The following is a 13,033-nucleotide window of genomic DNA, read 5'->3' on the forward strand; positions in this document are numbered from 1 at the left end:
AAATGACTCATGGGACATTAGTTCATTACTTCTCCATGCTGTTATGATTAAAGCAGGGGCATGACCATATCTATACAATGAGACCATGTGATCAGTGAAACAGTTCAGCATCTCTTTATCTCGAGAGAAAATGTACATTTTTTTGAGCATTTGATTCATGAATAATTGATAATAAATCTATTTTTATTGCATGACTGGTTATTGTTAATGTCTAAAACTGTTTGTCATATTCTTAAAAAATATGTAATTTGTATTCACAGATATGTTGCCATTGGGGTCGTACTGTTCATTTGAGTTCGGCTCCTGTGGGTGGACAGTCTCTGATTCACAGTCCTCCTGGAACCTGAGCAGCGGAGAACAACTATCCAGAAGTATTGACCTATTAGGAACAACACTCCAAAACACTCAAGGTGAATATTATGTATTCTCAATGCAGACAGCAGTTAGGGGATACAATATTTTTGTATACAGTACTGTGCAAAAGTCTTAGGCACCCTATTTTTTTCATACAAACTTTGTTATAGATTTCTATTTTATGATTTCTACATTATCAAGTCAATACGAAAACATTTGAGAGTTCCAAACATTGATTTTCCAGTACAAAATTAAATGTTACAGAAAAAAATTGTTTGTATCTGAGCTGCAGGCTATGTAAGAGACTACTTTTCAGACTAAAAAAGAAAACATAATGAAGGCTGCTGGGGTTTGCTGCAAAATTAAGAAACAAGTGTGACAGCCGGGCAACACGGTGGTGTAGTGGTTAGCGCTGTCGCCTCACAGCAAGAAGGTCCGGGTTCGAGCCCCGTGGCCAGCGAGGGCCTTTCTGTGCGGAGTTTGCATGTTCTCCCCGTGTCCGCGTGGGTTTCCTCCGGGTGCTCCGGTTTCCCCCACAGTCCAAAGACATGCAGGTTAGGTTAACTGGTGACTCTAAATTGACCGTAGGTGTGAATGGTTGTCTGTGTCTATGTGTCAGCCCTGTGATGACCTGGCAACTTGTCCAGGGTGTACCCCGCCTTTCGCCCGTAGTCAGCTGGGATAGGCTCCAGCTTGCCTGCGACCCTGCAGAACAGGATAAAGCGGCTACAGATAATGAGATGAGATGAGAAGTGTGACAGCCAAAGTGTCTAGAAGAACTGTGGCTGGTTCTGCAAGATGCTCAGTAAAACCTACAGCTCATTTCCTTATAAAACTGCACTCATTGTACCTGAGACTACTGGGGTTTTTTTGTTTATTTTTTTAAAGCAAAGCGTTGTCTCACACCAAATACTGACTTTGTTTCATTAATTATGGCTTCCTGTTATTTATAGTATTTTTTTTTTATGTTGAAACATTTCATTTCATTATTTTTAAGCCATTTTTGGTCTACAGCATGTCTTTACATGTGCCTAAGACTTTTGCACAGTGCTGTCTATAAATTAATTTCATTGTATTCTAAGGAACAAAATTATAATCTATATAAATGATGATGAATTACAACATTCAGGTATTTAAAATTTTTAAAAAATTAAATTAATTACAGGCTTGTCCCTAACATGTCTGTTTAATGTCTGGTTGTTGTTTTTTTTTTTTTTTGTCATCATGTATAGCAAGTGTTGCTGCCCCTTTACACTTGCCTATAAATGTAGTTAGTCAGAATGTTAATCTGTTTTATTTCAAACAGGATAAATGGTTAAGAACACCAATAATTACAATCAGTTTAAAGGGCACATTCTGGACCAATTTCGTGTTTTTTTTAATATGAAAGTATGTCCCTTTACACACTCATCCAGAAGGGTAATTTTGCACAAGGCCATCTGTCTACAGCAGAAAAAAAAAAAAATAACAAAACACGTCTGGAAAAATCCCAAGGCAGTCTGGAGCCAGAATTGTGACGTTACCTGCGGAAGCGCCAGCAGGCTGCGAGAGCTTTGTACGGTTAAAGTGCACAGCCTGTGTAGACCGAGCGCTCCCATTTCTCTCTCATTGGGTCTTTTGGGAAACGATGAGTACTAATCCCATCATGATTGGTGTTGCTACACCCTCCTACGATACATCTGTTAACCATTTTAATAATTACGTGATGACGTTGAAGAAATTTGCAGAAAACCACCAGGTCGTTTTCTCATGAACAAACCAGTGCTGACGTAGGATTCAGAGGGCGGCGTCCCGCACGTGACGTCATGAAAATCAGTGTTTCCCGGGAAATCCAAATGCCAAGTTTTTTCAGAGGCGGACCAATTCGCCTCAAATGGCTTGATTTCAACTGAATTTTTCTGGTATTGCGCAAGGTAAAAAAATTGCAGAGGATGCAGAATGTTACAGATATTTGACCAAAGGTTAATATAAAATAGGAAAATTACATTGATCTTGCTCCTGAATTTACCCGTGATATGCACTTTAACCCGGCTCAAAAGGCTACAAAAGACAAAACTGAACTTGATTTTGTCATGATTAAAAAAATCACAATCTCTCAACTCTTGGAAGACAGGTATATGTAAAGAATTGCTCTTTTTGGTTGATGTTTTTCCTACTAGCAGGTTACAAAAGGACACAAAAGAGATCCACGTGAGCTACAAGCTGTGTGCATTTCTCAGATTACATGTAAAATGGAAAGATGTATTTTCAGTCGTAAGTGCCACCAATGGGAGTTTCCCCACAAATGCATTGTGCTTTCCAAAATAACTAATGGCATATTTTACTTGTATGCTGTATTATGTATACAGTATATCATTAAAATATTCTTTGGACATAGTCGTAATGATTTAATAGAAGACTGAGAGAGCTTAAATAAGATGGATTTGATATTTATGTTAGCAGAATAAATGAACACAGCTGCTTAGTTTATGGCTGAACTGTGTGATTCCAGCTTATTGCTATGCATGCATGCAGTGAAAACAGGTCAACACTTGTCTTTCTGTAAAATGTGGTAGATGAAGAGGATATTGTACCCTCTGACTCTTCCCAGTTGTCTGATTATAAACCTAGATACGGTTTATAAATAAAGACCTTGACCTTGATATGGTTCTGTATGGTTTTGAGAAATCTGGAAATGCTTTTGACATTTCAGCTGTTATAACGCAAAGGTAGTTTAGTCCTCATGACTTACTGTATAATTTAAAAATGCTTTAAGATGTAGTACCTGGGCGGCACGGTGGCGTAGTGGTTAGCGCTGTCGCCTCACAGCAAGAAGGTCCTGGGTTCGAGCCCCGGGGCCGGCGAGGGCCTTTCTGTGTGGAGTTTGCATGTTCTCCCCGTGTCCGCGTGGGTTTCCTCCGGGTGCTCCGGTTTCCCCCACAGTCCAAAGACATGCAGGTTAGGTTAACTGGTGACTCTAAATTGACCGTAGGTGTGAATGTGAGTGTGAATGGTTGTCTGTGTCTATGTGTCAGCCCTGTGATGACCTGGCGACTTGTCCAGGGTGTACCCCGCCTTTCGCCCGTAGTCAGCTGGGATAGGCTCCAGCTTGCCTGCAACCCTGTAGAAGGATAAAGCGGCTAGAGATAATGAGATGAGATGAGATGTAGTACCTGTTAAAACTGTTAATATTATAGTCAGGCTGTCTGTTGTTGCCCAAATGAGGATGGGTTCCCTTTTGAGTCTGGTTCCTCTCGAGGTTTCTTCCTCATGTCGTCTGAGGGAGTTTTTCCTTGCCACCGTCGCCACAGGCGTGCTCATTGGGGATAGATTAGGGATAAAATTAGCTCATGTTTTAAGTCGTTCAAATTCTGTAAAGCTGCTTTGTGACAATGTTTATTGTTAAAAGCGCTATACAAATAAACTTGATTTTGAAACTTGATTAGTAGATGAGTCATTCTGCAAAAGTCAAGCAAAACACTGTCCTCCTCCCAAAAGTTTTTTTTTATGTATAAATGGCAGAAAAAACAAGAAGTTGAGTTCTTACAGACACGATTAACATATTTTAAAAATGAATTGATATATCTTTTTTTTAACTAATTTGTTTATTTTATTTTGTTTTTTTAAATACTTTTATTGCACTCTATTTTTTTGTTGCTGTCTATTCCTGACTCTTTCTATCTGTGAGCTGCTGGAACATGTAAATTTCCTCACCAAGGGATGAATAAAGTTTATCTTATTTTATCTGATAAATATTCTGGGTTTATAGGTTCCTTCCTTCTACTAAAAAAAGTATGGTATAGCTTATATAAAAAACAAGAGTCATCAGGAGATGACATATCCCCCTGGCTCCCACATGAAACCCCACTCCAAATTTTCCTAAGTTGAATTGGTTGCCATGGAAATATGGAAAAATCACAGAAATCCCAAAATGTCAAAAGGCACAACTCCTCTTGTCACTTAACATAACTGTCAAGTTTCATGAAAAAAAAAATTCCTAATAGTTTTTGAGTTCTCATCTCATTATCTCTAGCCGCTTTATCCTGTTCTACAGGGTCGCAGGCAAGCTGGAGCCTATCCCAGCTGACTACGGGCGAAAGGCGGGGTACACCCTGGACAAGTCGCCAGGTCATCACAGGGCTGACACATAGACACAGACAACCATTCACACTCACACCTACGGTCAATTTAGAGTCACCAGTTAACCTAACCTGCATGTCTTTGGACTGTGGGGGAAACCGGAGCACCTGGAGGAAACTCACGCGGACACGGGGAGAACATGCAAACTCCACACAGAAAGGCCCTCACCGGCCACGGGGCTTGAACCCGGACCTTCTTGCTGTGAGGCGACAGCGCTAACCACTACACCACCATGCCGCCCCAGTTTTTGAGTTATGCTCTGGAAACTAAAATGTTTACAGACAGACGGACGGACAGACAGAGCGATAGCTATATCCCCCCGCATTATATGCTGGGGGGATAAAAAAGACATCAGTATGATGAATTCAATCATTTGAAAATTTAGACCATGATATTTGTCCTGTAATAAGTTTTTAAAAAGACCTTTATTTAAATAGTTTGCATTAACAAAGACAAGCAATTCAGCTTGTAAAAAAATTGCTAAGTTGCTAAATCCATGCATGGGATAAAGCAGAAACAGTCACCACTCCCTGATCATCTTATTGCCTTGGCAACAAATACAGACTCAGGGCTATCCATATCCACAGTATTTGTATGTCACCCATCAAATATCTCTATCCATGAAAGTAGGACGAGTTTCATGTTATTGGGAGGTGAACTGAAAGACACAAGTAGGGAAATATTGCTTAAATTTAAATGAGCTTTGAAACAGTGGAAGAATGTGAATAAAGTTTAGTAAAATAAATCTGAGTATTTAACTATACGGTGTTTGCCAATACTTTAATATTTAGTGAAGATACTGTGGAGTTTGAGTCCCAATCATACCAGATGACTTTTAAAAACACATAAGCAGTTCTGGAGTTGAATCTCAAATGTCTTTGTGCATTGTTCTTGAAAGCACTATATAATATGTTCAGATCCATTTGGGTATATCCTGTATAGGGAACAAAAAAGGAAATCAGATGCCACTGGAGATTTGCTTCAAATAGGAGATAGGGATTTTGCTTGGATTAGGGAAGAAATGTAAGGTCAAGCTATATAGCAATAAGACAATGTTACAGCAGATAAATAAATAAAAATGAATCTGCAAGATTAAATTGCTGTGTAAATTGCTGGCCTCTTGAATCCTCAAGAAAAAGGACTTTTGAGAAAAAAGTGAGAAGCTTTGAGCAGACACTTTACTAGTTTACTACTGAATATTCTTTTGCTGTTAACGAAGCAACATGATACAAGCTAGAAACATTAATCTGGATGTGTGCAACTGTTTGATCAGTCTGGTTATCTGTACTATTTTGAGATTCACCCTTAAGCTTGATATGGTATCTTGGGGAAAAAAGACAGCTAAATTCAGCATGAATATTTAAGTATACTTAAGTATACGATACTTAATACATGGCTCGCTTAATAGGTGAAAAAGCAATGGGTGCTTTGATGGGTAATCTGGCCGAAGCTGTGTAAAACACTAATAGCATATACTGGGAATTCGTATTTAATCTTGCTTACATTGGCAGCTGCTTAAAAAAAATCAACACACACTTTGATCGTTGTTAGCTAACATGTAATACTGACAATATTAAAATATTGGCTACTTTAGCTGAGGTATAAGAAATTTAAATGAACTTACACAGAGAACAGTAAGAACAGTACTTAATCAAGACCAAGATAATAATGAAGCAATATAGCACAAGCAAGAGTGCGGTTATACAGAATATTCAGTATTGAATATTCAATGTATGGCTTTATATCCCTCATCAAAAAATTCCCATGCAGGGACTGGCCAAGGATGGCTCATGTGCCATAAAATAAGTCCATCATTGATTTCGCAATGTATCTTGTGACGTCAAAAAAAAAAAGGATATGGTGTGAGTCAGTCATGGTATATCCTGGATATACTGTACCATGAACTGATGTCACAATTTCAAACGATACGGCCGACTCGAGTCACAGCTGTGGCTCTGCGAGCATTTCTGTGTGTGTAGATCTATGTATCATGATCATGCATGGCGAGTGGGGTGATAGCATGGTACATTAAACATGCGCAGGTCGAAGGTCACGCCGATGTAAACAACAAACATGGCTGCCTCCAGAATCAGAATAAGAATTTATTGTCATTGTACCAAGTACAACAAAATTAAAAGCTAACGCAAGACCACATAGGAATAGGACACAAAAAAAAGGAAAAAAAACACCCACACAAGACCACATATTAGCGCTGTCGCCTCACAGCAAGAAGGTCTGGGTTCGAGCCCCGTGGCCGGCAAGGGCCTTTCTGTGCGGAGTTTGCATGTTCTCCCCGTGTCCGCGTGGGTTTCCTCCGGGTGCTCCGGTTTCCCCCACAGTCCAAAGACATGCAGGTTAGGTTAACTGGTGACTCTAAGGTGGGGTTTACATTAGACCGTATCAGCGGATCATCAGATTAACGTTTTTAAAACGATTAGTGTGCACTCAGCAACACCAATACACGATTCGCGTGCACACAGCAATACCAATACACGGATATGCTCGGCTCCGCAGGCATCCTGCGCTCCAAATCACTCCGCCCTGAACAGCGAGTGCCCTCTGGAGGGTGCGCACTCCGGCCCTGCGCAGCTCACAGAGCGCGCGAGTGAAGTGCACAAGCAGTGATTCAGGACTGAGCCGCTGTGTGTGATCCCAGCGCATATCACTTACCACTTGCAAGTGGAAGGATGGCAAGCCTAAAGACAATCATAACTACACAATGGGCAGTATTTGCATCAGTATTTGCAGTATTTTCATACTTTTAAACTCTTTAATGAAAGGTGATACAAGGTGGAAGTCCGCGCCGTTTTTCAGCAGTCGCGTCACATGACCAACGCCAGCGAATCAGGAAGGTGGATGTCACAGTGACGTTGTCCAATGACGACGCCAGCTAGAGCTCAGCACAGCGTATCCGCGTATTCTCATTGTTTACACAGCACCGGACCAGACACGATCTAGATTGAATGCGTGGACCCTGGCGGATTCCCGTTTCCCGGCGTTTCCAGGCGTTTTAATGTAAACGGACAGTGCATCCGCGAAGAAAACGAGACAGATACGGTCTAATGTAAACTTGGCCTAAATTGACCGTAGGTGTGAATGTGAGTGTGAATGGTTGTCTGTGTCTATGTGTCAGCCCTGTGATGACCTGGCGACTTGTCCAGGGTGTACCCTGCCTTTCGCCCGTAGTCAGCTGGGATAGGCTCCAGCTTGCCTGCGACCCTGTAGAACAGGATAAAGCGGCTAGAGATAATGAGATGAGATGAGACAAGACCACATAAAATAGAACAGTACCCAAAACATACAACACACAACATACATCTACAAAAAATAATAATAAAAAAGTGCATATTGTATTTATTATTGCACTATTGAGATAGATAACTAATGATAGATAATAAATAATATGGAACAGTCAACAAGGAGTGGGGTTAGTACATGTTAGCATTCAGCAGGGTTATGGCTCTAGGGATAAAACTGTTCTTGAGTGAGTTTATGCTGAAATTCAGTCTCATAGACAATGAGGATTGGGAGGATTTTTGGAATTTTTTTGATAAGAGATATAAATCTAATATCCCATGCACTGAGAGGCACCGGTAATTATGGATTCTCTTCGGTGACTGGTTGCACCCCTCAGAAAAATAGTACTATGCCAGTCACCTTAGAGAATCCATAATTTCAGCTGGAGCCTCTTGGTGCATGGTGATTCTCAAACTGTGGTACGTGTACCACTAGTGGTACGCGGGCTCCATTCTAGTGGTACGCCAAAGAATCACTTAATTAAATATAAATAAAATAAAATAAAAAAACGTGAAATACTATCTATAATATCCGAATGGATGAAAATATCTTATCAACCGATGACAAGAAAATGAAAGGAGATACAAATTAAGTTAATAATTTTAAAAAGTTTGCAAGTGCTTCTGGGTAGCCATACGTAGCGTACGTACGCATTCCCGCCGGTTCCGCTGACAGACGGTTATCCGCCATTGGTAGACTAGGCTGTGATGGGAAAAGGTGGAGGTGGCTTTGCTAATTATGACGAGTAGGACAAAATTACTGTCGTGGCTTAAATCCGCGAATGGGAGCGTAGATCAGGAGAGAGGGAGAACTGAAGAGGACGTGTGTGAGCCGAGTGCAGATGCTAACGACAGTGGCAAAACCAGCCCCAGAACTGCTAGCAAACGGCAGAAACCAGTAAGGAGGAAGTATGACGAAAAATACATAAAACTGGGATTCATTTGGAGCGGGACAGAGGAGCTGCCCAGGCCGCAGTGTGTTGTATGTGGCGACGTTCTGAGCAATGAGTCCATGAAACCATCGCATCTCAACCAGCATCTTACAACCAAACACACAGCACTAAACGACAAACCAATGGATTTTTTTTTTTATGAAAACGTGATGAACTGAAGCAGTCCAAGTCCACCATTCTGTCCTATGGTACACCCGTAGCCAAAGCACAGGAAGCTTCATATTGTGCCAGCCTCCTGATCGCCAGAGCCGGTAAGTCGCACACAGTCGGGGAACTGTTGTGTTTACCATTAGCCAAAGAGATGACAATATTAAATATACTTGTTAAATAAAACCTCCGCCTTGTTTTTAATGAATACTTAGGCCTACTGTATTTTAATGTTGGTCATTATGGTGGTACTTGGAGAGCAAAGTATTTTCTGAGGTGGTAGTTGGTGAAAAAAGTTTGAGAACCACTGGTATATATGATTAATATTCAGTATAAGTGAATCACTATTGCTCACACGATATTACTTTTATACAGCAGCTATATAAGCAAGAAATGAAGTGATAAGTAAGTGACATTTGACACAATATGGCTAAATGTTCTGTTTATTTTTGCTCTACTAGCAGAAATGGGGCCCAGAGAAGTGGAATGATGCACACAGTGAACAGTCCCAGTGTGTTTATAGGAAATAGGCACGTTTGGAATGGCAATTAATTTAGTGGACAGGAACTACCTGTTGTATAATATTGTTTTGCAGTATAGTTTTATTCAGTAGCGTTTCCACTATTAAATGCTTTTCAACATTTTAAATGTTGTTTATTTTATTTTTGTGCAGTAATAAAAGCTACTATTTCTATATCATATAAGGGTGGCATGGTGGTGTAGTGGTTAGCGCTGTCACCTCACAGCAAGAAAGTCCGGGTTCGAGCCCCGTGGCCGGTGAGGGCCTTTCTGTGCGCAGTTTACATGTTCTCCCCGTGTCCGCGTGGGTTTCCTCCGGGTGCTCCGGTTTCCCCCACAGTCCAAAGACATGCAGGTTAGGTTAACTGGTGACTCTAAATTGAGCGTAGGTGTGAATGTGAGTGTGAATGGTTGTCTGTGTCTATGTGTCAGCCCTGTGATGACCTGGCGACTTGTCCAGGGTGTACCCCGCCTTTCGCCCGTAGTCAGCTGGGATAGGCTCCAGCTTGCCTGCGACCCTGTAGAACAGGATAAAGCGGCTAGAGATAATGAGATGAGATGATATGTATATATATATGAAACTAGAGGGTGGTCCAAGTTCAAGTTTATAATCAGTTCACTGTTTTAGAGATACAGTATATATTAAACCTTTCCAGAGTTTATGTGTAGTACAGGTGTGCAATTCTGTTCTCTCCTTAGGACACTTCCTGTTCCTGAAGGTCAGAGGCAATGCTAATGGAAATGAAGCATCAGTTTACAGCCCAGCTCTTCCTGTGACGCTGTCTAGGCAAGATTGTCAGGTGAAAATTCTGAAATGTCTCTCTTACTCATCAGTAAGAATGAATTTTACCTTATTCTCAGTTTCCAATGTTTATAGTTTTAAAGTGCCTTTTAGACCAGTTTTGCAGTTTTCCTTTCACTGAAATTCATGATTTGTACACATGGGTCAGCTTTTAGAGACGCATCTAATACCTGTGTGGCTCTCTCAGCCGTTTTATGGTTGAAACATATGCTGGGTATTCTCTCGTATTTCAGGACACTAATGGCTTTGTTTGATAAGTCTGAGGTCATTCCTCTAAATTGTGTTTTTCCAATGGTACATCCTAGGTATACTCTTTTTTTTTTTTTGTTCTCTATTGTTGATTCATTTCTAATGTGTTCTGTGTGTAGTTGCGCTTCTCCCTGTATCTATATGGGGATTTTAATGGCACAGTGCGTCTGTCGGTGGTAGAGAATGGTACTTCAGTGACCCCTTTAGTGTGGGAGAGAGCTGGACATTGGAAGGACAACTGGCAAGATGTCACTCTACAGATCACTGACCTCCGAAATGGGTGAAGGAAATGTTGATTTTGGTTTGGCAAACACTGAAAGAAATTAATAGAATTTAATACTGTGCACACATTTTGAATAAATTCTGTGATGACTCTGATGAAACACCTGAATAAAGCTGAACATTAAACACTTGTCTTTGGTTTTAATCCTTTGGCTTTTATTTGTTTTGACTGTAGGTTCCATCTGATAGTGCAAGCCCTGTGGGCTGCTGACTCAGAAGCTGACATTGCGCTGGATGATATTTCTTTAAGTGCGACATGTTTTGACACAGGTGACCTTTTGTCCACCCACACACATGCTACATCACTCTTACACCCCTGCCAAAAGCAAATTGCTGTTTGTGCGTTCGGTAGTTATGCACAGACAAGGAGGAATAGAATGTAATCCTACGCATTGTTGTATTTGTCCATTATGTGCATAATTTGATTAGCATTGATGTATACTCACTCATCCAGTTTATTCGGAACATCTGTACGCCTGCACGTTCATGCACTTATCTAATTAGTCAATCATGTGACAGCAGCACCAAGCAAAGAAATCCAAAACCAAAAAAACATCCTGTGAGAGGAGGGTCTGCAGGCTGAAACACCTTGTTGATGAGAGAGATCAGAGGAGAATGAACAGACTGCTTTGAGCTGGCAAGAAGTCTGTAGTAACTCAAATAAACACTCTTTACAACAATGATGAGCAGAAAAGCATTTCAGAAGGCACAACACAACAAACCTTGAGGTGGAGGGGCTACAGCAGTAGAAGACCACATCAGGTTCCACTCCTTTCAGTCAAGGACGAGAATCGGATACTATCATGGGCATAGACTCACTGAAATTAGACAACTGAAGAATGGAATATGACCAGGTGATTTTTTTTTTCTAATCTTCAACTGTTCAGTTTCAGTGTGTCTGTGCCTCAGATTCCTGTTCTGGACTGACAGAAGTGGAAACCAATGTAGTCTTTTGCTGTTGTAGCCCATCCACCTTAAGGTTTGATGTTTTGTGCATGCTGAGATGCTTTTCTGCTCACCACAATTGTAAAGAGTTATTATTTGAATTATTACATCATTCCTGGCAACTTGAATCAATCTGGCCATTTTCCTCTCACCTCTCTTATCAACTAGATGTTTCCACCCACAGAATTGTCGCTCACTCTCTGTTTTTTGTTTTTTGCACCATTCTGTGTAAACTCTGGAGACTGTTGTGTGTGAAATTCCCAGAAGATCAGCAGTTTATGAAATACTCAAACCTACGAATCTGGTACCAGCACCCATGCCACGATCAAACGATCAAAGCCACAGAGATCACACTTTTTCTTCTTTTTAATGTGTGATGTGAACATGAACTGAAGCTCTTAACCCAGCTCTTGATCAGCATCACTTTTTGCATTGCACTGCTGCCACATGATTGGATGATTAGATAACAGCATGAATGTGCAGGTGTACGTTTGTTCCTATTAAAGTGGATGGTGGGTGTATATCAAGCTGTGTAAACATCTTACTTCATAATAATCTCTGCTTGTGTTCATCTGCAAATTCTTGCTTCTCATAAAATGAATAGCGCTTTAGTGAAATTCCAAAATGATCAGGATTTCTTAAATTATGTGTTAAATCATGCTTCCTAAGTCACAGCCCGCTTCTGCATTCTTTTTATCATCCTTTCTTCTATCTTCAGAACATTCTATTCCTTACTAACCTCTTCTACATTATCTCCTATCTCTTATATAATTTAATAGTTTATGCTTTTCTGATGATGCATTATTTGTGGTAATGGAAAAAGTGTGGTCTTGAAGGATTTAAGAGTTTGACCCAAATGCTACAACCTATTTATTTTTGTTTTGGGTTTTTCACTGCCTGTCTGATTTAATCAGATCTAAAAGCTTTGCTTCTTGGCCATCAACATGATTTGGACTCCAAGAGCCAGTTAGACGTCCTGAGTCCTCTTCCTGAGCCTTCTGTCTCAGGTACAGTGTTTTATTCTGGTTGTATGACAAATTCATTGTACATTAATGGTCTTTGATTGGTTTAAACCAATTCCACTTTTTGAGCCATAAGCTTGCTAGAGTATAGGTACATTAATAAAGCACAAGTTAACCACAAAGAAGGAGATAGTTAATGTTGCTTTTTCAGAAGTGTCCCAGATAACGTGGTGGTTCACCTCATGTGGGGCCAGTGGACCTCGGGGTCCTACTCAAGCACAGTGTGACAGTGCCTATCGTAACACCAATGTTAGTGTGCTGGTGGGAAAAGAAGGCCCTCTCAGAGGTGTTCAGATGTGGAAGGTGCCTGCTACCAACAGATACAAGTAAGTGTTCATCAAAGTC

At 40.7% G+C, this 13,033-nt stretch overlaps 1 protein-coding gene across 2 annotated transcripts in view; it reads left to right on the top strand.

Moving 5' to 3' along the window:
* ltk (leukocyte receptor tyrosine kinase) overlaps nucleotides 1-13,033 on the top strand; it is a 129,443-nt gene that overhangs the window by 72,970 nt on the left and 43,440 nt on the right. For both annotated transcript variants that reach the window (XM_060934049.1, XM_060934050.1), the window contains exons 7-12: nucleotides 261-410; nucleotides 10,088-10,188; nucleotides 10,559-10,719; nucleotides 10,897-10,991; nucleotides 12,581-12,673; nucleotides 12,840-13,014. In XM_060934049.1, coding sequence (XP_060790032.1) covers nucleotides 261-410; nucleotides 10,088-10,188; nucleotides 10,559-10,719; nucleotides 10,897-10,991; nucleotides 12,581-12,673; nucleotides 12,840-13,014 — 775 coding nt within the window. The remainder of the gene's footprint in view (nucleotides 1-260; nucleotides 411-10,087; nucleotides 10,189-10,558; nucleotides 10,720-10,896; nucleotides 10,992-12,580; nucleotides 12,674-12,839; nucleotides 13,015-13,033) is intronic.

Source organism: Neoarius graeffei, chromosome 11, assembly GCF_027579695.1.
Source record: "Neoarius graeffei isolate fNeoGra1 chromosome 11, fNeoGra1.pri, whole genome shotgun sequence".
NCBI lineage: Eukaryota > Metazoa > Chordata > Actinopteri > Siluriformes > Ariidae > Neoarius > Neoarius graeffei.